The sequence below is a fragment of the Salvelinus fontinalis genome, chromosome 7, assembly GCF_029448725.1.
Source record: "Salvelinus fontinalis isolate EN_2023a chromosome 7, ASM2944872v1, whole genome shotgun sequence".
Classification (NCBI taxonomy): Eukaryota; Metazoa; Chordata; class Actinopteri; order Salmoniformes; family Salmonidae; genus Salvelinus; species Salvelinus fontinalis.
This window is the reverse complement of record NC_074671.1, coordinates 18,014,757-18,039,749: the sequence shown is the minus strand read 5'-3', so window position 1 is coordinate 18,039,749 and position 24,993 is coordinate 18,014,757. Positions and strand designations below refer to the sequence as shown.

The 24,993-nt window shown below is 46.1% G+C and overlaps 1 protein-coding gene across 5 annotated transcripts in view; it reads left to right on the top strand.

Annotated features, from left to right (window-relative positions):
• LOC129859136 (brefeldin A-inhibited guanine nucleotide-exchange protein 1-like) overlaps positions 1-24,993 on the top strand; it is a 97,093-nt gene that overhangs the window by 41,589 nt on the left and 30,511 nt on the right. For 2 of the 5 annotated variants that reach the window (XM_055928526.1, XM_055928525.1), the window contains exons 6-14: positions 322-375; positions 2,545-2,950; positions 8,919-9,035; positions 9,380-9,648; positions 10,199-10,332; positions 21,694-21,928; positions 22,703-22,802; positions 22,902-23,041; positions 23,148-23,256. In XM_055928526.1, the coding sequence (XP_055784501.1) occupies positions 322-375; positions 2,545-2,950; positions 8,919-9,035; positions 9,380-9,648; positions 10,199-10,332; positions 21,694-21,928; positions 22,703-22,802; positions 22,902-23,041; positions 23,148-23,256 (1,564 nt within the window). The remainder of the gene's footprint in view (positions 1-321; positions 376-2,544; positions 2,951-8,918; positions 9,036-9,379; positions 9,649-10,198; positions 10,333-21,693; positions 21,929-22,702; positions 22,803-22,901; positions 23,042-23,147; positions 23,257-24,993) is intronic. The other 3 variants (XM_055928529.1, XM_055928528.1, XM_055928527.1) reach the window with 2 other exon arrangements.

Sequence of the window (24,993 nt, the reverse complement as noted above, 5' to 3'; positions counted from 1 at the left end):
AACAATGCAGAGAGAAAAATATATACCGTAAATAATTCCGTCCTAAAGCATGGGTTACGCGGTCATAATCATGACATAGCAGATGAATAAGGAGGCGTAAGGGTTTATGTGTCAGGCTACAGCTAGGCTAAACATGGCTAGCTTGACAGCTACATAACCAATCTAAGTTGATATAACCTGACTGACTTTTTCTAACTTCCATCATGCTGATGACAGTATAACATCCACTTTCTGACCAGAGATCCAACTAAGGTGTTAAGCTTGCTCTAATATCATCTTTTTATTTTCCGATTGACACTTCTCTCCCCTACGGACACATAGCTTACAAATCACAAGATATCTTGGTCTCTGGCTTCCAGAAAACGTGACCGCCAGGTAAAGCCTACAGGACTGCCTTGACTTGCATGATCTGAACTCTGAACTGTGCTCATTCGGCTCCTTCCATCCATCTATCTATCCATCTATCTATCTCTCTTTCTCTCTTTGTCCTCCTCTGTTCCAGCTATGGAGCAGATGTGCATTGTGGTTGCGCTGTGCTTGCTGTGGCTTCAGTTCTGTTGCCTGCAAATCATTATCTTTTCTTCAGCACCGATTTCCATTATAGTTTGTATTCATTCACCTGTGTAGTAGTGTGTGTGTGTGTGTGTGTGTGTGTGTGTGTGTGTGTGTGTGTGTGTGTGTGTGTGTGTGTGTGTGTGTGTGTGTGTGTGTGTGTGTGTGTGTGTGTGTGTGTGTGTGTGTGTGTGTGTGTGTGTGTGTGTGTGTGAGTGTGCTCATACCAGTCGACAGAGCCTTTCAACTGGTTTTCTGTTTGCATTGTGTGTGTTTGGGCTTAACCCTCTTGATTAAGAAACAGAGACACACACATGTCCCATCCTCAGAAGTGATATGGAGTGTATTGTGTGGTGTTTTCATTGCAGGGCTCAGTGGGTTAATATAGCTGGCAGAATCTGAGGTGACATTTCTGTAATCAGCTTCATGTGCTCTACCTCTCCCCTGTTTCTGCATCTCGCTGCGTTTGTCTAGGGTTTTTACCATCCGAGTAATTCGATGTTGATAGTTTCATTCATCCCTTTTAAATAGAGCGTCGTATCATTGAATTTGAGAGTTGATAGAATTGAATGGTAAATGTAATGTCATCATTACAGTAGAGAGAGCACTAGTGTTGACACAATGGCTTTTAGAGCAAGACAGTTTGAGGGCAGCCTTTCAGGTAAACAAATGGAGAAGCACCTCCATTTCTCTCTCTCTCTCTCTCTGTGTGTGTGTGTGTGTGTGTGTGTGTGTGTGTGTGTGTGTGTGTGTGTGTGTGTGTGTGTGTGTGTGTGTGTGTGTGTGTGTGTGTGTGTGTGTGTGTGTGTGTGTGTGTGTGTGTGTGTGTGTGTGTGATGTCTAGCTGCCACAGAGATAATGGTGCTACATGACTCTGCCATGTCTGATAGGAGGAGTCTCACTCCCACCTGGAGTTGGTCTGTGAGCTGCATACTAAACAAGGCTGGCTGGATTTGTCAATGCCAGCACAACCTCTACTAATTTCCTTTCTTTATTTAACCTTTCTTTATTTAACCTTTCTTTAGCCAGGAAAGTGGTTGAGAGCAAATTCTCTTACGTTAATAACCTAAAAATGCCCCATGTTGGGTGGATAGGAATTGGGGAAATGTCTATAGCCCGGTGTTAGAGAAGGTGTATCATTCACATTCATATTGGTATTTGCTTTCCATTCCTAACCGGTGTCTTTCCTCTGAATCATGCACCCCTACTACACAAGCTGCACCCCTACTACACAAGCTGCACCCCTACTACACATGCAGCACCCCTACTACACATGCAGCACCCCTACTACACATGCAGCACCCCTACTACACATGCAGCCTGATTGATACTGTGTAGTGGGCTGCTATAGCTTGGCTGAAAGAATTAAGATTTTTCAGTGAAATATTTTCTTTTCTTAGAATTGTGTATTCTCGTGCCACTGTATACTATAACAGAAATGTTTATGATGTGTTTATTTATAGGTTCAAATGAGCGTACACATACACATCAACATCAAGTGATACATCAACCAGGAGAACATGCAGTATGAATGCATTTTAGACCAAAAATACTTTGCCTCCTTCTCTGCACTGAAATGGCCCAGTTTATATAAGCATGAAGGGATGCTTTGGCTCATACTTGTTTTGACAGCATGTCCTACCGTATGACTGCTCATTCATAAACACATTTTAGACAGTCCTGATGTTAAAATAGCCTTGCAGAATCTGTGTTCTGCTTTCTCCGCCTGGAAAACTGTGATTCCAAAGCTGTCATTTGTTGCTTCCTGATCTGACAATGGCTTTGGGGTCGGAAAAACCTTAGGGAGCATTTGAGCACTTGTTCAGGCTTGTATTTGTGTACATTATGTTAACACGTTTCTCTGTGTGTGCGACTGTGTGTGTGTGAATTTGGCTTTGTCTGTGTGTGTTTGGTTGTATGTGGCTACGCTGGGTTATACTCTGTCTTGGTCTTTGGATGTGTGTCTGTGTCCCATCCCCTTCCACTCCCTAGCTCCAGGAGGCCAAGCAGATGGAGAGGGAGAAGCACCGGCAGCACTCCCCAGTCACCCAGCAACAGGAACAGGAACAAGACTCGCCCCAGCTCCAGCAGCACTCCTATCCCACAGGCAAGGGCCTTCCTCGGGAGGCCAACGGGCCCACCACCCCCTCTACACCCACGCCCACCTCCACACCATCCACTCCCTCCACACCTACACCTGCCCCGGCCCCTAAGGGCAGCACGGCTGGGGCAGGGGACCCCCGGGGGGCCATGGATGAGGGCCAGGGGGCTACAGAGGAGGAGCAGGCATTGCAGGGGAAACCGGGGGCGGTTTATGAGAGCACGAACCCAGAGAATGGCTCTGAGTTCAACACAGCAGAGAACCACCAGACAGAGGCAGACCAGCCCACAGGGTTGGGTAGGTTACTTTCTAATTGTAATCCATTACAGTTACTAGTTACCTTGTCCAAAATTGTAATCAGTAAATTCATTTTTGGATTACCAAAACTCAGTAATGTGATCTGATTATATTCAGTAACATTTTTCTCTTCTTCTAATACCTCTTAAGGGGAAGTAATCTGAAATTATGTTACCAATTGAACGACATCTATTGCAGGATAAATCAATGTTAAAGTTTACATAGCTGGCCATATATAGATGTTAAATTGTACTTTATGGGTTGGTTATGTAGGCTTCTTCTAACCCATCATATTCTACTACATATAATAATATGCTTAAATTATATCTTTACATTAATATATATAATTTTTAAAATGGATGCAGCAACTACAGATTGCCCCTTTAAGTCTATCAAAAGTGTTTGAGCATGTGTCCATTAGGTCTATGTGTAACGGATGTGAAATGGCTAGCTAGTTAGCGGGTACGCGCTACTAGCGTTTCAATCAGTTACGTCACTTGCTCTGAAACCTAGAAGTAGTGTTGCACCTTGCTCTGCAGGGCCAAAGCCGCCGCTTTTGTGGAGCGATGGGTAACGACGCTTCATGGGTGACCGTTGTTGATGTGTGCAGAGGGTCCCTGGTTCGCGCCCGTGTCGGGGCGAGGGGACGTACTAAAGTTATACTGTTACATATGGATGTATTTTTTTATCAGCATGAATTAGATTGAGTAATAAAAACCCTACTTTTATTCCATAGGCTGGGATCCGCACTATGCAGTTGTTGCAAGAGTGCATGTTTCACTGGCTGTCCTCTGGTTTCAAAAACAATGATTGATAGGCAGCTTAAACTTCTTGAATTCAACCATTTTTGGGTTCAAATACACATTTAGATTTGAGAACTGCCATCCACAACAATCACAATCCGTAAAGCACAAATGGCTAAATGTATTTATTTATTTATTATTTAACCTTTATTTAACTAGGCAAGTCAGTTAAGAACAAATTCTTATTTACAATGACGGCCTACGAAAAGGCAAAATGTAAAAATATATATATATAACATATAAATATAGGATAAAACACACATCATGACAAGAGAGACAGCACAACACTACATAAAGAGAGACCTAAGACAACAACATAGCAAGGCAGCAACACATGATAAAACAGAATGGTAGCAACACAACATGACAACAACATGGTAGCAAAACATCATGGTAGCAGCACAAAACATGGTATAAACATGATTGGGCACAGACAACAGCACAAAGGGCAAGAAGGTAGAGACAACAATGCATCGACAAAAAAAGCAGCCACAACTGTCAGTAACAGTGTCCATGATTGAGTCTTTCAATGAAGAGATTGATATAAAACTGTCCAGTTTAAGTGTTTATTGCAGCTCGTTCCAGTCGCTAACTGCAGCGAACTGAAAAGACGATCGACCCAGGGATGTGTGTGCTTTGGGGACCTTTAACAGAATGTGACTGACAGAACAGGTGTTGTATGTGGAGGATGAGGGCTGCAGTAGATATCTCAGATAGGGGGAAGTGAGGCCTAAGATGGTTTTATAAATAAGCATCAACCAGTGGGTCTTGCGACGGGTATGCAGAGATGACCAGTTTACAGAGGAGTATAGAGTGCAGTGATGTGTCCTATAAGGAGCATTGGTGGCAAATCTGATGACCGAATGGTAAAGAACATCTAGCTGCTCGAGAGCACCCTTACCTGCTGATCTATAAATTATGTCTCCGTAATCTAGCATGGGTAGGATAGTCATCTGAATCAGGGTTAGTTTGGCAGCTGGGGTGAAAGAGGAGCGATTATGATAGAGGAAACCAAGTCTAGATTTAACTTTAGCCTGCAGCTTTGATAAGAGAAGGACAGTGTACCGTCTAGTCATACTCCCAAGTACTTGTATGAGGTGACTTCCTCAAGCTCTAAACCCTCAGAGGTAGTAATCACACAAGTGATTACCAAACCACATAACCTTTGTTTTGGAGATGTTCAGAACAAGGTTAAGGGTAGAGAAAGCTTGTTGGACACTAAGAAAGCTTTGTTGTAGAGCATTTAACACAAAATCCGGGGAGGGGCAAGCTGAGTATAAGACTGTATCATCTGCATATAAATGTATGAGAGAGCTTCCTACTGCCTGAGCTATGTTGTTGATGTAATTTGAGAAGAGCGTGGGGCCTAGGATTGAGCCTTGGGGTACTCCCTTGGTGACAGGCAGTGGCTGAGACAGCAGATGTTCTGACTTTATACACTGCACTCTTTGAGAGAGGTAGTTAGCAAACCAGGCCAAAGACCTCTGAGACACCATTACTCCTTAGCCGGCCCACAAGAATGGGAGGGTCTACCGTATCAAAAGCTTTGGCCAAGTCAATAAAAATAGCAGCACAACATTGCTTAGAATCAAAGGCAATGGTGACATCATTGAGGACCTTTTAAGGTTGCAGTGACACATCCATAACTTGAGCGGAAACCAGATTGCATACCAGAGAGAATACTATAGATATCAAGGAAGCCAGTCAGTTGATTATTGACAAGTTTTTCCAACACTTGTGATAAAAAGGGCAAATTAGAAATAGGCCTATAACAGTTAGGATCAGCTTGATCTTCCCCTTTAAATAAAGTACGAACCGTGGCTGCATTCCAAGCAATGGGAACCTCCCCAAAAAGGAGAGAGCAGCAGTGTGATTCACATCAATGCGCTATATAGATATCAATAATAAGTGATATCAGGGCCTCCCGGGTGGCGCAGTGGTCTAGGGCACTGCATCGCAGTGCTAGCTGCACCACCAGAGTCTCTGGGTTCGCGCCCTGGCTCTGTTGCAGCCGGCCGCGACCGGGAGGTCCGTGGGGCGACGCACAATTGGCATAGCGTCGTCCGGGTTAGGGAGGGTTTGGCCGGTAGGGATATCCTTGTCTCATCACGCTCCAGCGACTCCTGTGGTGGGCCGGGCGCAGTGCGCGCTAATCAAGGGGGCCAGGTACACGGTGTTTCCTCCGACACATTGGTGCGGCTTCCGGGTTGGAGGCGCGCTGTGTTAAGAAGCAGTGCGGCTTGGTTGGGTTGTGCTTCGGAGGACGCATGGCTTTCGACCTTCGTCTCTCCCGAGCCCGTACGGGAGTTGTAGCGATGAGACAAGATAGTAATTACTAGCGATTGGATACCACGAAAATTGGGGAGAAAATGGGATAAAATAAATTTTTTAAAAATAAAATAATAAGTGATATCCGTATCGCCGTAGACTACACCACTGCTGTCATCCTTACCTCCAAGCGTTTATTCAAGTTAGATAATCTTTGGATGCCGACAGCAGTCGCACCATTGGAAGACATAGCTTGGACTGTACACTACAAAAGCCAATTCTTGCTCTTTTCCCTCGATACATAAAACACATTTGGTGTATCATCATAGTGGTCTCTGACTTGTGTTCAGACTCGCTCAGGTGGAACAAACTTAAACTTCTGCCTTTTTTCAATGCTGATTTGAATGTCATTCAGTAAATAGAGAAGTGCCAAATATGATTGTTTTGCAAACATCCTTTCCGAATTTAAAAGTAATCCTCGAAGTAATCATCTAGTTTTTCAAAAGTATCTAGTTTTTCAAAAGTATCTGTAATCTGATTTACAATATTTTAGCTGGTAATGTAACGATTACAATTACCGGTTTTTGTAATCCTTTACAATCCCTTACTTGTAACGGATTACATTACATGTAATCCGTTACTCCCCAACCCTGCCAGGCCAGAGCAGCATCACAGAGTGAGCTTCATCTTAGAGCAGACATTTTTTATTTATTTATTTTATTTCACCTTTATTTAACCAGGTAGGCCAGTTGAGAACAAGTTCTCATTTACAACTGCGACCTGGCCAAGATAAAGCAAAGCACTGCGACACAAACAACAACACAGAGTTACACATGGAATAAACAAACGTACAGTCAATAACACAATAGATGGGAAAAAATCTATATACAGTGTGTGCAAATGGCGTGAGGAGGTAAGGCAATAAATAGGCCAGAGTAGTGAGTAATTACAATTTAGCAAAGAACACTGGAGTGATAGATGTGCAGATGATGATGTGCAAGTAGAAATAATGGTGTGCAAAAGAGCAAAAAAGTTAATAAAAACAATATGGGGGTGAGGAAGGTAGTTGGATGGGCTATTTACAGATGGGCTGTGTACAGCTGCAGTGATTGGTAAGCCGCTTAGATAGCTAATGCTTAAAGTTAGTGAGGGAGATATAAGTCTCCAACTTCAGTGATTTTTGCAATTCGTTCCAGTCATTGGCAGAAGAGAACTGGAAGGAAAGGCGGCCAAATGAGGTGTTTGCTTTGGGGATGACCTGTGAAATATACCTGCTGGAGCGCGTGCTATGGGTGGGTGTTGTTATCGTGACCAGTGAGCTGAGATAAGGCGGAGCTTTACCTAGCAAAGACTTATAGATGACCTGGAGCCAGTGGGTCTGGCGACGAATATGTAGCGAGGGCCAGCCGACGAGAGCATACAGGTCACAGTGGTGGGTGGTATATGGGGCTTTGGTGACAAAACGGATGGCACTGTGATAGACTGCATCCAGTTTGCTGAGTAGAGTGTTGGAGGCTATTTTGTAGATGACATCGCCGAAGTCGAGGATCGGTAGGATAGTCAGTTTTACGAGGGTAAATTTGGCAGCGTGAGTGAAGGAGGCTTTGTTGCGAAATAGGCCATAATAAGCCGATTCTAGATTTAATTTTGGATTGGAAATGTTTAATATGAGTCTGGAAGGAGAGTTTACAGTCTAGCCAGACACCTAGGTATTTGTAGTTGTCCACATATTCTAAGTCAGAACCGTCCAGAGTAGTGATGCTAGTCGGGCGGGTGGGTGCGGGCAGCGATCGGTTGAAAAGCATGCCTTTAGTTTTACTAGCGTTTAAGAGCAGTTGGAGGCCACGGAAGGAGAGTTGTATGGCATTGAAGCTCGTTTGGAGGTTTGTTAACACAGTGTCCAAAGAAGGGCCAGATGTATACAGAAGGGTGTCGTCTGCGTAGAGGTGGATCAGGGAATCACCCGCAGCAAGAGCGACATCGTTGATATATACAGAGAAAAGAGTCGGCCCAAGAATTGAACCCAGTGGTACCCCCATAGAGACTGCCAGAGGACCGGACAACAGGCCCTCCGATTTGACACACTGAACTCTATCTGAGAAGTAGTTAGTGAACCACATACAGATAGACAAGGACACAGTGTGTCACACACAGTCATATCATATCATACTCATATCGGCAGTCAGGTTAAAGTTCACACGGACTCTCATTCTCACGCAGTACTTTGTACCGTAGTGGATGGAAGTCTATTGATCATAGACACATCCAGGGTATTGTTCTAGACTGGTATCTTGTCTGCTTTAGACAGTAACAAAGCCTTAAACTTGAGATTTTCATGTACTCAATATTGGTAGAATATTTAGTCTGTGTTAAATAAGCATTTGATGAGACATCTTTCTCTTTAGACATTAATGAAGTAGTTTAAAGAAAATAACCTGCATAAAACCTTTCATTAGTGATTGAATGGGAGAGAGGAAAGAAGAGTTTGGCACCCAGTGAGTGGAGATGCAGCCAAAGATTCGATAATCATTTTGTTAGCAAATTACTCAGTGCTTTCAACACAAACACACACACACACACACACACACACACACACACACACACACACACACACACACACACACACACACACACACACACACACACACACACACACACACACACACACACACACACACACACACCCATGTTCAATTTGTTCAGTGTAGATGTGATAGCTGATGCCAGTGACGACTGTTTATCTTGTCAACTTTGAAGTCAAAGGGTAATGCCTCTCAGACAAAACGCGTTCGTTACTCATTCTGCCAGTTTACTGTTTCCCATCTTACATTTTTAAAGTGTATTGAGGTCCTTTTTTAATGTACTTTGACTAAAGTTTTACTTGTCCTGTGTTCAAGGTGCCGCTCAGCGTGATCAGGAAGCAGTAGAGGAGGGGGAGGAGCCTAACTATGAGGAGAAAACCCAGGAGATCATCCAGAGCATCCTACAGGAGGTCGTCAACACCGTTGTTGAGGGTAAGAGTCACTCTATGGATCTGAAATCAGATTTCTGTCTGTGGTCAGTTAAGTCAGTGTTTCCCAAACTCGGTCCTGAACCCAGCAGTACACAGCTGATTCAAATCATCAAAACTTGATGAGAAGTTTATTATTTGAATCAGCTGTGTATTTCTACGGCAAAAACCAAAACATGCACCCAGGGGTGGGGAAGTTTTTCTGATACAAATCATTTTCGAATGAAAATTTGTTGAAGTCTAGAGTTTAGAAGTTACTATTTGTTAGCTTTTTTGTCCTTCCTAGAGAGAGCGAGAGTTGTGTGTCTCAGTGCTATTTTGACCCCTGCATACTATACCACTCCAAAGGGCAATGCCTGAAACCTGCTCGTATGTGTTCAGATGCCATGGAGTCCGCTGGTGAGACCGAGCTGCCCACAGAGGTCACGGAACCTGCTAAGGTCATCAATGAGGTTATCACCAAGGCAACAGCAATCACAGAGGTCACAGAGATTGTAGAAGACGAGGGGGACAGCGAGAACGTCCACGCCAACGGAATCCCTGGCACGCCCATCTCTGCCAGCTTCCCTCCGTCGCTGCCCGATGACAGGCTGTCTGTCTCCTCTAGTGATACACAGGTGAGCGGGACTGACCTGACTGTCACCTTAGTTACACACTCCGCTCAACAAAGTAGTTTTGTGCTAGCCTGTGTGTCTGTCAGTCTGTCTGTTTTAGCAGAAGAATATAACTGTTATTGCCATTTGTTTTGCGTTTTTAAAGTGTTAATCAATTTGTAAAAAGGAAATTGGAAAGTCATTGGTAACATGAGGAATTAAAGCGAGTCCATGAGGGAAGGAGCTATTCAATCAATCTCTGTGCTACTGCAGATCAAAGTGTCTGTCTGCCAGTCTGCTGGGGTTGATTCCAACATGATTAATAGATACTCTAACATCTCCTCTCTTTTCAGCTTCTCAGGTTATTATAAGTAAGTCTGAGCACTGGATGTAATTATCTATGATTACAGTCTTACATGATCAAGGTTGAACAGATCTGCAATAAGAACTATTTTATTTCAAAGTCTTTGTGTCAAGTGGAAAATACATTTTTGATCACAAGTAATGATAATTTACTCTTGAGCCTTGAATAAAAGTTTTTGATGTTGATCATCTGATTGTGTTTCTGCATTAGGAGTCGGGAGCGACCACAGGCCCAGTACCAGGTGCTAAGTTCTCCCATATTCTCCAGAAGGATGCCTTCCTAGTGTTTAGATCGCTCTGCAAGCTGTCCATGAAGCCTCTGTCAGATGGTCCCCCAGACCCAAAGTAAGATGAGTTCTTATATCGGAACGCTTATGATGGTTTTGTTTAAGATAATTGAATAGAGGAACAGTAGCTATAGTGCCTTAGTAAGTAGCATATTACAGGTTTATTTCTGGAGTGTGTTCCTTAGTTGAGTCATGCCTCGTGGAGTGTAGCCTAGTTATTATTAGTGGGGAGTGTTGTGACGGTTTGTGTGTGTGTTTGTATGAAGCATCACTCAGCTGATTATTGGTTCTGGATCACTTCTTGTGCTCCTGCAGTTAAACAGCCTTCCTCTTCCTGTTTCCTCTCCCTCTTTTGAACATAATATATATATATACAGTTGAAGTCGGAAGTTTACAAACACTGAGGTTGGAATCATTAAAACTTGTTTTTCAACCACTCCACAAGTCAGTTAGGACATCTACTTTGTGCACGACACAAGTAATTTTTCCAACAATTGTTTACAGACAGATTATTTCACTTATAATTCATTGTATCACAATTCCAGTGGGTCAAAAGTTTACATACACTAAGTTGACCGTGCTTTTAAACAGTTTAGAAAATTCCAGAAAATTATGTCATGACTTTAGACGCTTCGGATAGGCTAATTGACATCATTTGAGTCAATTGGAGATACCTGTGGATGTATTTCAAGGCCTTCCTTCAAACTCAATGCCTCTTTGCTTGACATCATGGGGAAATCAAAAGAAATCAGCCAAGACCTCAGAAAATTTTTTGTAGACCTCCACAAGTCTGGTTCATCCTTGGGAGCAATTTCCAAATGCCTGAAGGTACCACATTCATCTGTACAAACAATAGTATGCAAATACAAACAATAGTATGCAAGTATAAACACCATGGGACCACGCAGCCATCATACTGCTCAGGAAGGAGACGCGTTCTGTCTCCTAGAGATGAACGTACTTTGGTGCGAAAAGTGCAAATCAATCCCAGAACAACAGCAAAGGAGCTTGTGAAGATGCTAGAGGAAACAGGTACAAAAGTATCTATATCCACAGTAAAACGAGTCCTATATCGACATAACCTGAAAGGCCGCTCAGCAAGGAAGAAGCCACTGCTCCAAAACCGCCATAAAAAAGCCAGACTACAGTTTGCAACTGCACATGGGGACAAAGATTGTACTTTTTGGAGAAATGTCCTCTGGTCTGATGTAACAAAAATAGAACTGTTTGGCCATAATGACCATCGTTATGTTTGGAGGAAAAAGGGGGAGGCTTGCAAGCCAAAGAACACCATCCCAACCGTGAAGCATGTGTGTGGCAGCATCATGTTGTGGAGTTGCTTTGCTGCAGGAGGGACTGGTGCACTTCACAAAATAAATGGGATCATGAGGAAGGAAAAGTATGTCGATATATTGAAGCAATATCTCAAGACATCAGTCAGGAAGTTAAAGCTTGGTCGCAAATGGGTCTTCCAAATGGACAATGACCCCAAGCATACTTCCAAAGTTGTGGCAAACTAGCTTAAGGACAACAAAGTCAAGGTATTGGAGTGGCCATCACAAAGCCTTGACCTCAATCCTATAGAAAATTTGTGGGCAGAACTGAAAAAGCGTGTGCGAGCAAGGAGACCTACAAACCTGACTCAGTTACACCAGCTCTGTCAGGAGGAATTGGCCAAAATTCATCCAAATTATTGTGGGAAGCTTGTGGAAGGCTACCCGAAATGTTTGACCCAAGTTAAACAATTTAAAGGCAATGCTACCAAATACTAATTGAGTGTATGTAAATTGTGATACAGTGAATTATAAGTGAAATAATCTGTCTGTAAACCATTGTTGGGAAAATGCCTTGTGTCATGCACAAAGTAGATGTCCTAACCGACTTACCAAAACTATATTTTGTTAACAAGAAATTTGTGGAGTGGTTGTAAAACGAGTTTTAATGACTCCAACCTGTATGTAAACTTCCGACTTCAACTGTATGTATATGTGTGTTTGTGTGTGTGTGTAATCTGATTTTGCCTCCCTACAAGTGAGATCACATTTGGGTTTTCTACAGTATGTTTTGCTGAGCCTGTTACAGGCGAAGAGGCATTTGATTTGCTTAATCTGATAGCTGTGTTTACATAACAGGATTTCCTGATTCTGGTTTCTATATGGTAACTCAATTCTGACTGTTTCAGTCTCCCATCTCTATCATTCTTCCCATAAGCTTTGTGGACTAACACTCTGCTCTGTTCTGATGGTGTTGTCGGGATTCTGTCTCAGAACACAAGAGAGACGTTCCATCCAGACAATGGTGGCATGGAACCCTGTTGATCACGGGCTGTTGTCAGACGGGACTGAGAGGAAGGTGGTGTCATCACAGGCAGGGCTGTGCTAAGTGTCTGTCAGACAGAAAGCCTTTTCATCCACAGAGATTTACTCCATGACTGGCCCAGGTGATAACCCTGATAAAGACAGCTTGTTGTCTAAACGTTGGTAAATGAATTATTGCATCGGAGCTACTAGTGTGCAGATTTAGCCTTTCTTTGAAAGATACCCGGATGACACACAGGAGACCTGCTTTATCTGGAGATCAGCTGTAAATCTCACAACAGATGCTTTGAACTCAGTCTTTTTATGGATTAGAAAGACTAAATCAGTATTGAATCCTGCTGTTGTAATTAGTTAATAAAGGATTCAAGTTTTGTGTATTTGCCTTGCTATTTTTGTTACCTTAAATTCACTTTAAGGAGGCAGACAGAAGTCACTAAGTCACACTGCACCGTAGCCCCCTCTTTAGCCCTGGGCTAAGGGAGATTTTAGCACGGGGCTAAGCGATTGTTCACATATTCTAAAGTGGGCAAGCACCATCCTTATCCCAGGGTTAGCTGGTCCTGCTAGCAGGGTTAGCACTGACTTTTCAGGGCTAGCCTCAGAAACATGGTGCCAAAATAGCAGTTGTGAAACGGGGTCCAGAACAATGCATAGAATTTTCTCTGTTCAATCACAAAAGCTGCACTTTCAGTAAATTTGCATTTGCTTTTGATGCCTCTGATGAGTTCTGCACGGTATTTTAATAAGTACATTTATACTATTTCATCCTCCCATCTGAGGGCCAAAACCTGACAAAAAACGAAATACTTTCATCTGTGCAAGAACATTGGTTGCTATGGCGTGGAAGATGTGTTCCACGATAGATGTGCTAGTGGAGTAGAACTCCTCTAGCGGGTCGTGGAACACACCTTCCACGCCGTTCATTGGTTATCCCTTAAATTTACCACGGCTAAGGGCTGTTCTTATGCTTGACGCAACGCGGCGTGCCTGGATACAGCCCTCAGCCATGGTATATTGGCCATATACCACACACCCCAGAGGTCTTGTTGCTATTATAAACTGGTTACCAACATAATCGACCAGTAAAAGTTTTTTTTTTGTCATATCCATGGTATACGGTCTGATATACCACGGCTTTCAGCCAGTCAGCTTTCAGGGCTCGAACCACCCAGTTTATAATTGGATATAGCTACCCATGATAATAATATTGTTGCATGATTTCGCTTTGGATCTGAAAGGTTGATGTCTCTTCAGTGCACAGCATTCGCAGCACAGGGGCGATATCACGTCAAAAGTTTCTGTACTTACTTTACTATTTATATTTTTGACTACTTTTACTTTTACTTCACTACATTCCTTAAGAAAATAATGTACTTTTTACTCCATACATTTTCCATGACACCCAAAAGTGCTCGTTACATTTTAATACTTAGCAGGACAGGAAAATGGTCCAATTCACACACTTATCAAGAGAACATCCTTGTTAATTCCTACTGCCTGATCTGGTGGACTCGCTGAACACGTGCTTCATTTGTATTATGTCTGGGTGTTGGAGTGTGCCCCTAGCTATCTGTAAACAAATAACAAACTGAAGATTGTGCCCTCTGTTTTGCTTAATATAAGGAATTTGAAATGATTTATACTTTGATACTTAAGTATATTGTCACGTTCCTGACCTGTTGTCTGTTATTTTTGTATGTGTTTAGTTGGTCAGGGCGTGAGTTGGGGTGGGCATTCTATGTTTTGTGTTTCTATGTTTAGGCCATTGGTAATTAGCCTTATATGGTTCTCAATCAGAGACAGGTGTTTGTCGTTTCCTCTGATTGGGAACCATATAAAGGTAGGGTGTTCACACTGTTTGTTTGTGGGTGGTTGTCTTCCGTGTCTGTATGTATGTTTGTACCACACGGGACTGTAGCGTTTTGGTTTGTAGTCTATACCTGTTTGTACATTCTTCGTGTTATTTGTAAGTTCTCTAGTTCAGGTCTGTCTTCGTTCGTTTTGTTATTTTGTAATTATTCCAAGTGTTGTTTTGTGTTCGTCTTCGTCGTTTAATAAATTCATTATGTTTTCTAAACCCGCTGCATGTTGGTCTGATCTCTACTCCTCCTCTTCGGACGAAGAGGAGGAGAACAGCCGTTACAGAACCACCCACCACCGAAGGATCAAGCAGCGGGTTAACGGACAGCAGCAGGTGTACAAGGAGGAATGGACATGGGAGGAAATCCTAGACGGAGAAGGACCCTGGGCAGAACCAGAGGAGTGTCGCCGCCCCAAAACGGAGCTGGAGGCAGCAAAAGCGGAGAGGCGGCGATATGAAGAGGCAGCACGGGAACAAGGCTGGAATCCCGCAAGTCAAACCCAAAAATTTCTTGGGGGGGGGGGGGCTCTCGGGGTATATAGTTGGGTCAGTCAGGGGACTTGAGCCAACTCCTCCTGCTTTACATAAGGAGCCGGTGAGGGCGGATTTGGAGATGAGTAACGCAGAGACAGTAAAGGAGCTAATGGAGAAATTGAAGGAGAAAGATATGAGGGATGTACTGGTTTGGTGCATGAGGCACGGCATCCGTCCGAATGAACGTATTGGTGAGTTAATGTCACTGGGAACAGCTCTCCATACTCGTCCTGTGGTGTGTGTGCTAGCCGTCTGGTTAAGACAGTGCCTACACCACGCACCAAGCCTCCTGTGCGTCTCCAGAGTCCTGTGCGTCCTGTTACTGCTCCCCGCACTAGCCCTGAGATACGTGTTCCCAGCCCAATACCACCAGTGCTGGCACCACGCACCAAGCCTCCTGTGCGTCTTCAGAGCCCTGGTTCTCCTCCATGCACTCTCCCTGGGGTGCGTGTCTCCAGCCTAGTACCACCAGTGCTGGCACCACGCACCAAGCCTCATGTGCGTCTCCAGAGCCCTGTACGCACTGTTCCTTCTCCCCGTACTCGCCATGATGTGCGTGCCCTCAGCCCGGTACCACCAGTGCCGGTATCAGGCACCAGGCCTATAGTACGCCTTGAGAGTCCAGTGTGCCCTGTTGTTGTTCCCCGCACTAGCCTGAAGGTGCGTGTCCTTAGCCCTGTGCCTCCAGTTCCGGCACCACGCACCAGGCCTACAGTGCGTCTCAGCCGGCCAGAGTCTGCCGTCTGCCTGACGGCGCCTGAACTGCCCGTCTGCCCAACGGCACCTGAACTGCCCGTCTGTCCAACGGCGCTTGAACTGCCCGTCTGCCCAACGGCGCCTGAACTGCCCATCTGCCCAACGGCGCCTGAACTGCCCGTCTGCCCAACGGCGCCTGAACTGCCCGTCTGCCCAACGGCGCCTGAACTGCCCGTCTGCCCAACGGCGCCTGAACTGCCCGTCTGCCCAACGGCGCCTGAACTGCCCGTCTGCCCAACGGCGCCTGAACTGCCCGTCTGCCCAACGGCGCCTGAACTGCCCGTCTGCCCAACGGCGCCTGAACTGCCCGTCTGCCCAACGGCGCCTGAACTGCCCGTCTGCCCAACGGCGCCTGAACTGCCCGTCTGCCCAACGGCGCCTGAACTGCCCGTCTGCCCAACGGCGCCTGAACTGCCCGTCTGCCCAACGGCGCCTGAACTGCCCGTCGGCCCAACGGCGCCTGAACTGCCCGTCTGCCCAACGCCGCCTGACCTGTTCGTCTGCAAAGCGCCGCATGAACTGCCCGTCTGTACTGAGCCTTCAAAGCCGCCCGTCTGTACTGAGCCTGCAAAGCCGCCCGTCTGCCATGAGCCTTCAGAGCCGTCCGCCAGACAGGAGCCGCTAGAGCCGTCCGCCAGACAGGAGCCGCTAGAGCCGTCCGCCAGACAGGAGCCGCTAGAGCCTTCCGCCAGACAGGAGCCGCTAGAGCCTTCCGCCAGACAGGAGCCGCTAGAGCCTTCCGCCAGACAGGATCAGCCAGAGCCTTCCGCCAGACAGGATCAGCCAGAGCCTTCCGCCAGACAGGATCAGCCAGAGCCTTCCGCCAGACAGGATCAGCCAGATCCGTCAGCCAGCCATGAGCAGCCAGATCCGTCAGCCAGCCTTGAGCTGCCAGATCCGTCAGCCAGCCATGAGCAGCCAGATCCGTCAGCCAGCCATGAGCAGCCAGATCCGTCAGCCAGCCATGAGCAGCCAGATCCGTCAGCCAGCCATGAGCAGCCAGATCCGTCAGCCAGCCATGAGCAGCCAGATCCGTCAGCCAGCCATGAGCAGCCAGATCCGTCAGCCAGCCATGAGCAGCCAGATCCGTCAGCCAGCCATGAGCAGCCAGATCCGTCAGCCAGCCATGAGCAGCCAGATCCGTCAGCCAGCCATGAGCAGCAAGATCCGTTAGCCAGCCATGATCCGTCCGTCAGCCAGCCATCCGCCAGAGCCCGCCGGCCAGGATCCGCCAGAGCCCGCCGGCCAGGATCCGCCAGAGCCCGCCGGCCAGGATCCGCCAGAGCCCGCCGGCCAGGATCCGCCAGAGCCCGCCGGCCAGGCTCCGCCAGAGCCCGCCGGCCAGGCTCCGCCAGAGCCCGCCGGCCAGGATCCGCCAGAGTCGCCTTCCAGTCATGAGTCGCCTTCCAGTCATGAGTCGCCTTCCAGTCATGAGTCGCCTTCCAGTCATGAGTCGCCTTCCAGTCATGAGTCGCCTTCCAGTCATGAGTCGCCTTCCAGTCATGAGTCGCCTTCCAGTCATGAGTCGCCTTCCAGTCATGAGTCGCCTTCCAGTCATGAGTCGCCTTCCAGTCATGAGTCGCCTTCCAGTCATGAGTCGCCTTCCAGTCATGAGTCGCCTTCCAGTCATGAGTCGCCTTCCAGTCATGAGTCGCCTTCCAGTCATGAGCCGCCTTCCAGTCATGAGCCGCCTTCCAGTCATGAGCCGCCCTCCAGTCATGAGCCGCCCTCCAGTCATGAGCCGCCCTCCAGTCATGAGCCGCCACTCAGTCATGAGCCGCCACTCAGTCATGAGCCGCCACTCAGTCAGGAGCCGCCACTCAGTCAGGAGCCGCCACCCAGCCCGGAGCCGCCACCCAGCCCGGAGCCGCCACCCAGCCCGGAGCCGCCACCCAGCCCGGAGCCGCCTCTCTGTCCTGAGCCACCTCTCTGTCCTGAGCTACCTCTCTGTCCTGAGCTACCTCTCTGTCCTGAGCTATCTAGGGGGGACCGGTGTGAAGGTTCCTAGACCAGGGTTGGGGGCGAGGATCGCCACTCGGAGGACGCTAAGGAGGGGGACAAAGACAATGGTGGAGTGGTGTCCTCGTCCTGCGCCGGAGCCGCCACCGCGGACAGATGCCCACCCAGACCCTCCCCTTGAGTTTTAGGGGTGCGCCCGGAGTTCGCACCTTGAGGGGGGGGTTCTGTCACGTTCCTGACCTGTTGTCTGTTATTTTTGTATGTGTTTAGTTGGTCAGGGCGTGAGTTGGGGTGGGCATTCTATGTTTTGTGTTTCTATGTTTAGGCCATTGGTAATTAGCCTTATATGGTTCTCAATCAGAGACAGATGTTTGTCGTTTCCTCTGATTGGGAACCATATAAAGGTAGGGCGTTCACACTGTTTGTTTGTGGGTGGTTGTCTTTCGTGTCTGTATGTAGGTTTGTACCACACGGGACTGTAGCGTTTTGGTTTGTAGTCTATACCTGTTCGTACGTTCTTCGTGTTATTTGTAAGTTCTCTAGTTCAGGTCTGTCTTCGTTCGTTTTGTTATTTTGTAATTATTCCAAGTGTTGTTTTGTGTTCGTCTTCGTCGTTTTATAAATTCATTATGTTTTCTAAACCCGCTGCATGTTGGTCTGATCTCTACTCCTCCTCTTCGGACGAAGAGGAGGAGAACAGCCGTTACATATATATTAGCAATTACATTTACTTTAGATTTTTAGGTATATTTAAAACCACATACTTTTACTCAAGTAGTATTTTACTGGGTGACTTTCACTTTTACTTGAGTCATTTTCTATTACGGTATCTTTACTTTTACTCAAGTATGACAGTTGAGTACTTTTTCCACCACTGGTAGCATGTGTGTTTCTCCGTAAGCCCAAGGCTTTGGAATACAAGTGTGAAACCTCAGCCCAGGGCTAAAGCTTATCCCAGGGTTAACACATGCTTGTGTGAATGCAGGATAAGCTAGCCTGGGGCCAGTCTTTGTCCGGGGCCAGTCTTTGTCCAGGGCCAGTCTTTGTCCAGGGCCAGTCTTTGTCCAGGGCCAGTCTTTGTCCAGGGCCAGTCTTTGTCCAGGGCCAGTCTTTGTCCAGGGCCAGTCTTAGCCCGGGGCTAAGAACAATGCAGTGGGATAAGGCCTAAAGTGAGTCAACAGTGAAATGGTTTCATACCCCAAGGCTGCATGGCATGCTCAGTTCAACCCACTGACTATGAACAACACACACACACACACACACACAAATGATTTATGGTTAGCATATAAAAAGACATTTCAAACATTCAAAACCCTAGGTCATCGGTCTTGTTGTTCATGGCTCAGTTATTAGATGTTTTGTTCAAATTGTTGATTTGTTATTGTACTGAGAATTTGCATTTTGGTTGCACACGCTTCCCCTTTCCAGGCCAAGCTGAAATGATAAAGTTGTGTCAGGTTTCCTCTGCGCTCCATGCGCCTGGGGAGAATCAGGCCATATTTCTGTGAGTCAGAGAAGCAGTTCCATATTTCTGTATACTACATTTAATATCAGTCTGTCTGTGGAGGAGGGCTAGGGAGCATTACAGAGAAGAGAGGAAGCCAGTCAGAGCAAATAAGATTACAAAAAAATCTGTTGGGTTCCTACTTCTCCATCATATGCTGTTCAGAAATATGGGTCGGACTAGATTGAGACAGTATGGACACTATACTATAATGATCTATTGTGCAGATGCCCTAACTACAGTGTAACAGATAGTTTCTGTATGAATTGTGTTGATCTATTTTTTGAAGTATTATTGGAACTGGTAAAACAGCACCAGCACCCACACATCTACAATAGCTAGCTCAGGCTCTTAGTATAAAGGAGGACATTAGGTGGGCATACTCTGAGCCCCTCACTGCCATCAGACCATTAGGATCCTCAGTCAGTTGTGGGTCAATCAGGAAGTGCTGCTAATAACTGATGAGTCAGATGGTGATTCACAGTACACACACAGCACTCTTCTTGCTAATGTGCAATCATGACCATAATAAATAAATTAGGGTTATGGGGGTCCAGGGGCATGCCCCCCCCCCCCCCCCCCCCCCCTCCCGTTGTTTTATTTTTGTAGAACAACTGGGAGAAGTTCACCTCTGGTGACTTTTTAAAATAGCATTCTACTCAAATGCATGAAAATGTAATTATGTTGACACCATCTGAAATATAACTGATGCGCGCCACTGCACTGTAGGAAGATGTGGAGCATCTTGGCATGCTAGCTGTTCCCAAAGACTTCCAGTCATTGCGCTAACGCTAGTTACCAACTTCCTTTAAACTGTACAGTTGTGGCCAAAAGTTTTGAGAGTGACACAAATATTAATTTCCACAAAGTGGAAGTGTCAAAGGCTTTTATTGACAATTACATGAAGTTGATGCAAAGAGTGTTGGCCCTTCCTTTTCAAGACCTCTGCAATCCACCCTGGCATGCTGTCAATTAACTTCTGGGCCACATCCTGACTGATGGCAGCCCATTCTTGCATAATCAATGCTTGGAGTTTGTCAGAATTTGTGGGTTTTTGTTTGGCCACCCGCCTCTTGAGGATTGACCACAAGTTTTCAATGGAATTAAGGTCTGGGGAGTTTCCTGGCCATGGACCCAAAATATCGATGTTTTGTTCCGTGAGCCACTTAGTTATTACTTTTGCCTTATGGCAAGGTGCTCCATCATGCTGGAAAAGGCATTGTTCGTCACCAAACTGTTCCTGGATGGTTGGGAGAAGTTGCTCTCGGAGGATGTGTTGGTACCATTCTTTATTCATGGCTGTGTTCTTAGGCAGAATTGTGAGTGATCCCACTCCCTTGGCTGAGAAGCAACCCCACACATGAATGGTCTCAGGATGCTTTACTGTTGGCATGACACAGGACTGATGGTAGCGCTCACCTTGTCTTCTCCGAACAAGCTTTTTTCCGGATGCCCCAAACAATCGGAAAGGGGATTCATCAGAGAAAATGACTTTACCCCAGTCCTCAGCAGTCCAATCCCTGTACCTTTTGCAGAATATCAGTCTGTCCCTGATGTTTTTCCTGGAGAGAAGTGGCTTCTTTGCTGCACTTCTTGACACCAGCCCACCCTCCAAAAGTCTTCGCCTCACTGTGCTTGCAGATGCACTCACACCTGCCTGCTGCTATTACTGAGCTAGCTCTGTACTGGTGGTGCCCAGATCCCGCAGCTGAATCACCAATAGGAGACGGTCCTGGCGCTTACTGGACTTTCTTGGGCGCCCTGAAGCCTTCTTCACAACAATTGAACCGCTCTCCTTGAAGTTCTTGATGATCCGATAAATGGTTGATTTAGGTGCAATCTTACTGGCAGCAATATCCTTGCCTGTGAAGCCCTTTTTGTGCAAAGCAATGATGACGGCACGTGTTTCCTTGCGGGTAACCATGATTGATAGAGGAAGAACAATGATTCCAAGCACCACCCTCCTTTTGAAGCTTCCAGTCTGTTATTCAAACTCAATCAACATGACAGAGTGATCTCCAGCCTTGTCCTCATCAACACTCACACCTGTGTTAACGAGAGAATCACTGACATGTCAGCTGGTCCTTTTGTGGCAGGGCTGGAATGCAGTGGAAATGTTTTTGGGCGATTCAGTTCATTTGCATGGCAAAGAGGGACTTTGCAATTATTTGCAATTCATCTGATCACTCTTCATAACATTCTGGAGTATATGCAAATTGCCCTCATACAAACTGAGGTAGCAGACTTCTCAAAACTTTTGGCCATGACTGTACTCAGACATAAAAATGGTATCCATGAGTTCTTCTGGGTAAGTAGAAAAAAGTGCTTAATTGCCAAAATCTCACACTATCCCTTTAAAAGTGTGTCTCCAAAAAATAATAAGAGGCCAGCAAAGATGTATGAATATAGGGGAAACACTGAAATCCAACACCTGTTACACTTGAATGTTATAAGTTTGACTCAACGCCCCTGTCTCTTTCCTCCCAGGTCCCACGAGCTGCGCTCCAAGGTGCTGTCCCTCCAGCTGCTCCTGTCCATACTGCAGAACGCTGGGCCCATCTTCAAGACCAACGAGATGTTCATCAACGCCATCAAGCAGTACCTGTGTGTGGCGCTGTCTAAGAACGGTGTCTCCTCTGTCCCTGAAGTCTTTGAGCTCTCGCTCTCCATCTTCCTCACCCTCCTTTCCCACTTCAAGACCCACCTCAAGATGCAGATCGAGGTACCTGACTTTTGGTTGTTCCTCTGTCGCAAAAGGGTTAGCTGCTGATTTAGTTTTTTTGTTCCAGAAAGTGTCTGTGCAAACCAAGCTACCTGACAAGCTATTATCTTCAAATAGGATTTCCCTTCCTGTCTCAAAGTCACATAACCCCTATATTCCTCCATATTCCTCCACACTTGCTCTCCATCTAGTCCCCCTCACCTTCTGTTGTCCTACTTGAAAACCTATAAATATGCAGGTCAAGACACTGTTCTTTTCCTGAATAGCTGTCTTATCCCTCTATTTGCCAATCTCTCCTGTTCCCACTTCCAATGTTGTAAATCTGTCATGCCTCTCAAATATTGACATACTGACATTTCTCAATACAGCAGGCTGACAAAGGTGATTTGTGGGAGATGAAGTTTATTACATGGCACAGTAATGTAGTTCTGCCTCAGTGTGTTTCAGTATTACCTGTTAGCAGTTGCTTCTGATTAATAGTCCACTTCCACAGTTGTCTGGCTGTAATATTTCCTCATCCTGAAGTTGATGACTTAATCTGCTTGCCACTGTTTGTGGCCAACAGTCTTTTCTGGAGACGGATGTTGTTCGTTGAGATGTTATGATTTCATAGTTGAGCTTTCGGTTTGCAGTGAGATGTATGTGTTTATGGATTTGTTACATTGGATAGTTCTGTTAATGAAGATACAAAAGGCTTTTTTCATCTTGACCTCTTCTTGCTACCCTTATTTGTTTCCCTCAGCTTTAACTGTCATGGTTTGTTTCACTGTGCAGGTGTTCTTCAAGGAGATTTTCCTGTATATTCTGGAGACGTCAACAAGCTCCTACGACCATAAATGGATGGTTATACAGACCCTAACCAGAATATGTGCAGGTGAGTGTGTGGTGTGAATTTTAAATGCTATCTGTGGTAGCGCATCAATCCCTATTACAAGTCAAGTACCAACTGTCCCTCATCTCTCTCCTCCCTCAGATGCCCAGGGTGTGGTGGATATCTATGTGAATTATGATTGTGACTTGAATGCTGCTAATATCTTTGAGAGGCTGGTGAATGACCTGTCGAAGATTGCACAGGGCCGGGCAGGCCACGAGCTCGGCACAACACCACTCCAGGTAAGACTGACCAATGGCCACTGTCTTTCTCTGTATTGGATAAATGTACAGTATATTGCTTTAAAGTTGTCATAACATTGCGGTAACATTTCTCTATTCCCGCCAGGAGTTGACCCTGAGGAAGAAAGGCCTGGAGTGTCTGGTGTCCATCTTGAAGTGTATGGTAGAGTGGAGTAAGGACCAGTATGTCAACCCCAACTCCCAGACCAGCCTTGGTAAGAGACTGACCAAACTACAGTGACTTTAGCCACATAGTTACACTGAGGCTCATGGGGACTGATGCACCACTGGGTGTTTGATTTAGGTCCTGAGGAAAACTGTTTAGCAATTCTTCAAGTGCACCGTTGTGCCTGCTCCTTTGTGGTTACCAGAAAGAGGAAAGTGTTTGGATGTGTAGAGTCCAGTACCCAAGTACCTGGAGTATAGTTGAGATATCTACATTGCTCTGGCATCGTATGCTCCACATCAGAAATGGTGACGCGCTTGTCTGTGTGTTTAACATATGTATAGTGGATTCTTTCAGACTACGGGCAAAAGGGAAACGGCCAAGCTATGCCAGGGCTTTTTTCTCAGTCAAACCAGCCTCGGGTTAACTGGGGTTAGAGGGAAGAGTGGTGTTCGTCAGTACAGCTGTAGCATAGTCCCTGAGATTAGCGATTAGCATTCATCAGTAGCCTACAGCTTATACAGACCCTGAAAGGAAAGGCTAATTCAATAATGTACCCAGGCTAATACACCAGAGCATGGGAGGCTAACTCGATACCCTGAGCCTGCTGATGATGAAAAGCCCTGGTGCGACAGACGGAGCCCCTGTCAGTGCTCCTGGATTAGACCCTTTTCTTCAGAGTGAGGTGAGGGGAATCATTCCTGTTAAAGGAGAATAGAGGGCTCTAACCAAGGGGGAAAGGGGGGCTTTAATGGAAGCTGGGAAAGAGGACTTTAACGAAGGCAGGGAAGTTGAGGCTCTGAGAGCATTGCCAGATATCTCCACATATCCCCTCAGAGAGGATACACAGCGCTAGCCTCAGGCTACCTTCTGGCACTCAGAGAGCTAACTCTACCAAGGCACGGAAGGCAGCTGAATTCACAAACAACCACTGCTAGAGGGGACGTCACCATGCCAAAGTACAGCTAGTGCCAACTCATTTAGTGACAATGCTGAAGACAAGTAGACAAATTTGAGTCTAAAACGTATGACGTATTGGCTGCTAAAAGCGTATTGTTACGCTTTTAGGTTACTTCAAACAAAATGTGTTTTTCTGAGTCAGTGAAAGTGTATCCTTATTATGCTATTTTCCATGTAGATAGCTCAGCTAATGCATATCATTTGTTGTTCTAAAAATATGTTTTACATCCTTACATAGATAATACTGCTCTACTCTCCACTTTCTCTTAATTCTGGTCTATCTCTTTGTTCTCTGGTTGTACTGATCTGACATCACAGGAAGAGCAGGTAATGGTACAAAGTTGTGGAGTGTTTGATAGACTGGTTGCTGTAGCAACAGTAGGAGTCATTGGGCCTAGATTAGAGGGTGGAGGGGGCTACGCTGACTGTGTGTAGTACTGTGGGTGTTAGACACCTTGTCTTCCTTTCATTTTCAAAGTCTTCTGTTATTTGCCTTAGAACACTGTAGATTCTGGATAGATTTGGAGCACAGCTCTATGTACATTTGAAATAGCTACATCTGACTAGAATAAGTTGTTATTCTAACCAGTTTTTCCCACACATGTTTCTATGAGAGCTTTGCTACCTACCCTGGCTGTGCCACCCTCCTCCCCCCACCCTGGCTGTGCCACCCTCCTCCCCCCACCCTGGCTGTGCCACCCTCCTCCCCCCACCCTGGCTGTGCCACTCTCCTCCCCCCACCCTGGCTGTGCCACCCTCCTCCCCCCACCCTGGCTGTGCCACCCTCCTCCCCCTACCCTGGCTGTGCCACCCTCCTCCCCCCACC